This window comes from Mesoplodon densirostris, chromosome 19 (assembly GCF_025265405.1).
Source record: "Mesoplodon densirostris isolate mMesDen1 chromosome 19, mMesDen1 primary haplotype, whole genome shotgun sequence".
Taxonomy (NCBI): Eukaryota; Metazoa; Chordata; class Mammalia; order Artiodactyla; family Ziphiidae; genus Mesoplodon; species Mesoplodon densirostris.
This window is the reverse complement of record NC_082679.1, coordinates 12,989,580-12,996,063: the sequence shown is the minus strand read 5'-3', so window position 1 is coordinate 12,996,063 and position 6,484 is coordinate 12,989,580. Positions and strand designations below refer to the sequence as shown.

General features: G+C 55.5%; 1 protein-coding gene across 1 annotated transcript; it reads right to left on the bottom strand.

The window, feature by feature from the left end:
* Positions 1–483: 483 nt before the first annotated feature.
* CCNP (cyclin P) lies at positions 484–6,134 on the bottom strand. Its single transcript, XM_060083119.1, has 7 exons — positions 6,108–6,134; positions 4,192–4,389; positions 2,648–2,737; positions 2,414–2,569; positions 1,654–1,812; positions 1,412–1,563; positions 484–654 (listed from the first exon to the last, which is right to left on the bottom strand). Exons 1-7 carry the CDS (start codon positions 6,132–6,134, stop codon positions 489–491), a joined length of 948 nt encoding a protein of 315 aa, XP_059939102.1. The 3' UTR covers positions 484–488.
* Positions 6,135–6,484: the final 350 nt, after the last annotated feature.

Below are 6,484 nucleotides of genomic sequence, written 5' to 3'. Positions count from 1 at the left end.
GATTTTCAGCTTCCTTCGTGAACAAAATCTGAAAATCTGGCAACATCAAGGTAGCTAGCATTCCTCATGACTAGAACAGGCATTCTCAGTTTCTCACAGTCGCCACTGCTCCTAGTTTCTCCCCAACCCGAAGACCGAGTTTCCTTCGCTTGCATTGAGATTTTCCTCTCAGCATCCCTATCTAACTCCTGCAAGCGTTTGCGTTAGGGATCCCCGTTTTGTCCCGCTCAGCGGCGCTTGCGGAAGCCCGCCACTGCCCCCTGGCGGCGGAGTCCAGAATTCTCATCGCGTCTCCCAGCAGCCGTTAAGGGACTTGGTGAGAACATCCAATCAGGTGGGTGAGAGGCCCGGGAAGTGACCAATCAAAAGCGAGAGAGGGGCCAGAATTCGACCACTGAGGATAGAGAGCGCTCGGAATTAAAAAACTCTTTTATTGAAGTGGAATACAGACGCACAAAGAGAGTCTTTTTTTGCTGGGGTCTCGGGGCTCAGGGAGGCCCGCCCGGGGGGTGGCGAAGCAGGCGGGCGGCGGCGAGGCTGGTGCCCTGGCGTTGGGGCCGCGCGTACTTGAGAAAGATGGCGGCGAGGCCGGGCGCAGGGCCTCGGAGCGCGGCGCGGACCATGCACGGCTCGACCGGGCCCAGCTCCGCTCGGCTGCGGCGGAGATACGGAGAAACAGAGATGAGTCAGGGGTAGCGGGGAATAGGAGACGACCTGTCCTCGGAGCTTGGGGCTCGAGGCTGAGAAGACAAGCTGACTTGGGTCCCCGAGGACTTCTCAGGAGTTCTCTCGAGGTCGGACACGCGGTCCATCATCTAGAGTGACTGGAGGGCGCCGAGGAGGGGCACACCCCCTATTCTTCCCTCAGAGCGCGGCTCTGGGAGAGCCAGGACCCGCGGAGAGGGAAGGACTGGGGCTGAGGATGGGCAGACAGACATCAAGCTCTACCCTAGGGCACGGGCTGGAGGAAAAGATGATTCACCCTGCCCCGCGGTGGCATGGTTAACAAGGAGATGAGGGACTCCAGCAGCTTAACGGGACACCAGTTCGTGGCCAGGAAGGGAGCTAAGGGACTCGAGGCTGGCAGACCTCTCGTTCTCAACCCTGGAACGCAGTTAGAGCATCTTCTGGGCCTGAGGAGATCCTATTTTTCACCCTGGGGCAAGGTTAAGGGCCCCCACCTCTGAACAAACACCTCAGTCTCTCAGACACCCCCAGAGAAAAGCAAATGGGACCCCCCAGACGAGGCAGACACCCCGTTCTCTCTCGCACCCAGCAAACAAGTTTAGCCCCACCCTAGCCCCCAGCCCCCCGCACACACACCTAACTGTCTCACATTCTCTGAGACGGTAAAGACGGCGACCAAGAAGGTAGGCCCTGAAGCCACAGAGGCCCTCCGCCGCGGCCATACCTGTAAAGCGCCGGCTCGGGCCCGGAACCCGCCCCGTGGAGCACCCGGTGTGCCAGGCTCAGCGCTGCAGCGGCACGGCGACCCGGCTCCCATCCTGCTGCCTCGGCCTCCAGCAGAGATAGCTCCAGGAAGTAAGTGGCAAGTAGCAACACCTGCCATTGTGGCGGGGAGCAATCAAGTCACGCCCCTTCCCGCGCAGGCCGCGCCCCTAGCCACGCAGGTCACGCCCCTGCCCCGCGCACCTGGGGGCCGCTCCGGGCCAGCGCAGCAAGCAGCCCGAGGCAAAGTAGCGGGCCCGGGTGGTGCAGCCGGAAATCCAAGCGGCTCAGGATGCGGCGCTCCGCGCACAGAAGCTCGGCCCGCGAGAAGGAGCCATCGCCCAGGAGGCAGAGGGAGGCGGGCTGGGAATTGGGGGGAAAGAGGTGGAGGAATCTTGAACCCCGGCTCGTTACTCCCTGCCCTTGAGCTCCTGGGATCGGTTCAGTCCCTGTTCTGGACCTCAGTTTCCTGGTCTGTAAAATGGGGCCATTGATTTGTTGTCTGGAAATCGTGGGAAGCAGAGGCTTCAGAGTCAGATAGACTTGCGTTCCCGAGCTCAAACCCTACCATTTACTCTCTGTGTGACATGGACATCCACTGAAGCTCTCTGAGATTCAGTTTCTTCATCCATAAAACGGAGATGTTACTCCTTACTTCACCAGGCAGTTCTGATAAGGCACTGAGTTTATGCATGTTAACTATAACTACTCAAGAAGGACTGTAACTACTATAACTATTCAAGACGGAGTTCAAGTCCCAAATGCTTGCCTTTGGGCAAAAGTCTTCCTCTCTCTGGGCCTCAGTCTCTTCCTCTGTTAAAGGGACACACTGGTGGCCTCTACCACAGACAGACATGCTGGGATTCCAAGAGTAGGTAAAGTGCTCGCTTGGCACACAGTAGGCGTTTAATCTGTGATGCGGCGAGGAAGGGCTCCACCCTCCCAAGCCCCGCCCCGGGAGTACCTCTGGAAGCACGCACTCTTCCATTTTGCACGCCACGAACAGGCAGGCCACGCCCAGCAGCTGCAGGCGGTGTAGGCGCACTCGGCCCGCGCCTAGGTAGGAATCGAGCAGGTGCACGGCCAGGTAGAGCGTGTCCCCCGCCAGGCCCAGGTACTCCTGGGGAGAGGCGCAGGTAATCACCACGGTTCTAGGATGCTACGCAGGCCCAGCCCTTTCTCCCTCCCCATTACGTACGTGAACCTGCACTAGCCAGTCCACCACTAGCGCGCGCATCTCCGGGGTCACGGTGCGGGGCAGGGCCCTCCGGGGCAGCGCGCGGCACACCTGGGGTCGGGCAGGAACGGCCTCACTCTCCTCACCTGTGCCTCGGCTTCTCTCCCGGGCTCCAGCCCTGGGTGCAGCAATCTCCTCGCACCAGTTGGATGTCACGAGTGCCACACACAAACTGGCCTCCGACGTCCCCTCCGAATATGCTCCTCCGTGTCCCCATCTAGAACCCTGGACGCCTCACTTTCCATCTCTCCAGTCTAGCCCCCATGGCCACAGGACTTCCTGAGCATCTCCTCCTGGGTTCCCAAACTCAAATCTTAGTTACCAAGCCTCAACCCATCCTCCTCAGAGCACCCAGAGGGTCTTTCTAAAGTATAAATCTGACCAAGGAACTCCCCTGCTTAAAACCCTTCCTTGGCTTTCAGTACCCTTAGGAGAAAATCCCAATTGCTCTCAGACTCTCTCAGGCCCTGCTCCAACATCACCTCTTCCCTCTCTCCCCTCACAACCCACACTCCACTACTCCAGCATTCTTTTGGCCCTAGACTATGCCAAGCTCATTCCTACCTCAGGACCTTTGCACTTATGTACCGGCCATTCCCTCCAGCTGAAATGGTCATTCCCCACTCCTTGCATTGCTGACTTCTCGGTCATTCCAGTCTCAGCTAAAATTTCCCTGACTTTTTCTATACTTTTCCTTGCACCCCATCATCTCTATCTCATTGCTTTATTTTCTTCATAGTATTTCAGTCTGGAGATATACCCTGTGTCTCCTTGAATGTTTTGTCTTTTTGCCCCACTAGACTGCTGGCACCACGAGGGCAGGGGTTTCTGTTCAGATCACAGCTGTGTCTTGGTTCCTAACAGAGACCCTGACCCAGGAGAGATGCTCACAAGATGTTTGTTAAATAAACACATCCCTTCAGTATTTCTTCTGGCAGTGCCTGTCTCAGACAGGTAACTGTGGACCACCGTGGCCTGTGTTTGGTTTTTGTAGCCCTTCTGAAATTATCGCCCGCATTTGTTTGCCTCCCCACAGCGAGGACAGACTATCTCATGTTGTCCATCACAGCATCCCCAGTGCCTAGAACATACTCAGAAACATTTGTTATAACTCGCTAAATAGTTGGTAAGTGAGTAAATGTGAGGGACAAGTACGAGAGGTTATGCAATAGCAAAGGAGGGGCTGCAGACAGCCTGGGGAAGATGGGAAAGGGCATTCCCGGCAGTGGAAACCACACAGGCAACAGTGCGAGAAAAAAAGCCAAGTTGTGGGTGGCAGTGGTGTAAAAGCTGCAAAGTCGGGTGGGAAGCGAGGTGAGAGGCTAGCGAGGTGAGAGGCTGGCGAGGTGGGAGTTAGGGAATGCTTGCTGAGTGGGCGTTGTGCGAGCGAGTCAGCTTTGGCTTCCTCTAACGCGACAGCCTCTGCTGCCCTCCAGGGATGTGGGCGGCGCCAGAGTTGCCCAAAGCCCGCTGGTCCACGAGTGTCCCGCCCCAGTCCCACTCACCATGACTTCGGCGAAGATATCCCCGGCGTACTCACGTTCTCCCTCCAGCCCCAGCGCGCTCAGAGCCTCCTCCAGCCCCGGCGGCGCGCACGGCCCGGGGGGTCTCTCCTGGCATCCTGGGGAGACCCTCCTGCCCCCGGGGACGCCGTCGCGGACTGGGGTGCTCCGAGGCTCGGGATCGAGGGGGGCAGTTGGACCCTGCAAGGGAGAGGGGGTGGGGTCAGGGCCTGGAGAAAGGCCCATGCCAGGAGGTGGGAACCTGGCTCCTGTATCTCACCAGCATCCTTCAGGCTGGAGTCAAGGGCCAAGCCGAGCTCCCGCCTCTTCCCGCTGGAGCTGAGGACCCGCGGTGGGCGCTTTAAATGCGCCTGGGCGCATGCGCGCTGAGCACGCCTCACCTGGGCAGGCGCACAGGCAATGGCGAATGCTACGCGGGCTGGCTCTGCACCCTCCAAACCTTCTAGGTCAAACAGCTGGATCAAATCCTCTTCCTGCTACTTACTTATGACCAGACGCAGGCCCTCTGAGCCTCACTCTCCTGAGCTATAAAGTAAGGCTTTGAAAACTTAGCCGACAGAGTTATCCTGAGGAATTTGTAAGATGGTTTAAGTGTCCAGCACAGGGATTAATACAGTAAAAGCTCAAGGCATGGGAGCTATAAAATCACATAACAGGCCTTCCCTGGTGGCCCAGTGGTTGGGAGTACGCCTGCCGATGCAGGGGACGCGGGTTCGTGCCCCGGTCCGGGAAGATCCCACGTGCCGTGGAGCGGCTGGGCCCGTGAGCCATGGCCGCTGAGCCTGCGCGTCCGGAGCCTGTGCTCCGCAACGGAAGAGGCCACAACAGTGAGAGGCCCGCGTACCGCAAAAAAAAAAAAAAAAAAAAAAAAAAAAAAATCACATAACAAATATTAGTAGAGGGCCTCTGTCCCCTGTAGTGAGTATTCAGGGATGAGCAAACCACCAGTGGTCGCTGCCTTTACCAAGCCCACAGCCTACTGTGGAGGTGACCCGCACAAGTCACCGGCGATCGGTCTGGACTAGTGCAGCGGCCTCTTTACTGCTCTCCCTGTACCCATCCTCTACAGTCTGCTACCCACATGCAGCTGGAAATGACCCTGTGACACCTAATAAGTCAGATCACACTCTGCCTCTCTTCAGAACATGTGGCTCCCATATCCCTCAAGTTGAAAGTCCAAGTGGCCCTGTGTTATCTTCCCATCCCAAACACACCTTCGAGCTCATCTCCTGTCCCCCTCACTCATTCCTCTCCCATCACACTGGCCTCCTGGCTCATCCTCACCCACACCAGGCACAGTCCTACCTCAGGGCCTTTGCACTGGCTATTCCCTCTGCGTGGAACCTCTTCCATCAGAGATCCTTCATTTCCTGTAAAGTGTTTACTCAGATGTTACCTTCTCCATAAAAAGTGCCATCCTAAGCATTTCCTGTTCCCATTCTTTCTGGGCACTTATTCTCTTCTTAGCACTTACTGCTTTATTTATTGTCTCCCTCCTGACTAGAATGTGAACCCCATGAGGGTAGGGCTTATCTAGTTTTTGTTTGTTTTTCATTGCTGTATTCTCAGTGCCTAGAACAGGGCTTGGCACATAGTCGGTACTCAAATGTTTGTTGAATGAATGAACAGGCTGGATGTAATTTTTAAATGATCTGGAAGGGCCTCTTTGAGGAGGTGATGTTGAAACTGAAACCTGTAAGAGGAGAAGCCAGAAACACAAAGAGAGGGGAGAATATTCCAGGTGGAGTGAACAGCATGAGCAAAGGTCCTGAGGTAGGAGAGCTTGCTATTTTCAGGCACTGAGAGGTCAGTGAGGCTGGAAAAGTGAGCAGAGAGAACAGTGTGAGATCCAAGACCACTGGCTTTCTGTCATACTTAAAATAAAACAAACTCCTTACCTTCAGCACAAGGTCCTTTGGGCACATCGTTACCTCTCTAAACTCATTTCCTTCTACTCTCCCCATTCCTCAGTCTTTTTGAAATACCCTGTCTTCTTTATGTTCCCCAAACACATCAGACACCTGCCTGCCTCAGGACCTTTGCACTTGCTGTTCCCTTTGCCTGAACCCCTGATGAGAACCTGGATATTTATATGCTCAGAGTATCTCTACACAGTACAGGCAGACCTCAGAGACAGTGCAGGTTTGGTTCCAGACCACCTCAGTAAAGCAAATATCACAATAAAGTGAGTCACACAAATTTTTTTGGTTTCCCAGTGCATATAAAAGTTGTGTACACTATACTGTAGCCTATTAAGTGTGCAATTGTATTATGT

Bases quoted from the DNA above. Each gene is read 5' to 3' on its own strand.
- CCNP (XM_060083119.1), bottom strand. From the start codon at position 6,134: ATGTGCCCAAAGGACCTTGTGCTGAAG. The intron at 4,390-6,107 runs GTAAGGAGTTTG...TCTCCCTTGCAG, and splicing joins CAAAGGACCTTGTGCTGAAG to GGTCCAACTGCCCCCCTCGA. The intron at 2,570-2,647 runs GTACGTAATGGG...GCCTCTCCCCAG, and splicing joins ACTGGCTAGTGCAGGTTCAC to GAGTACCTGGGCCTGGCGGG.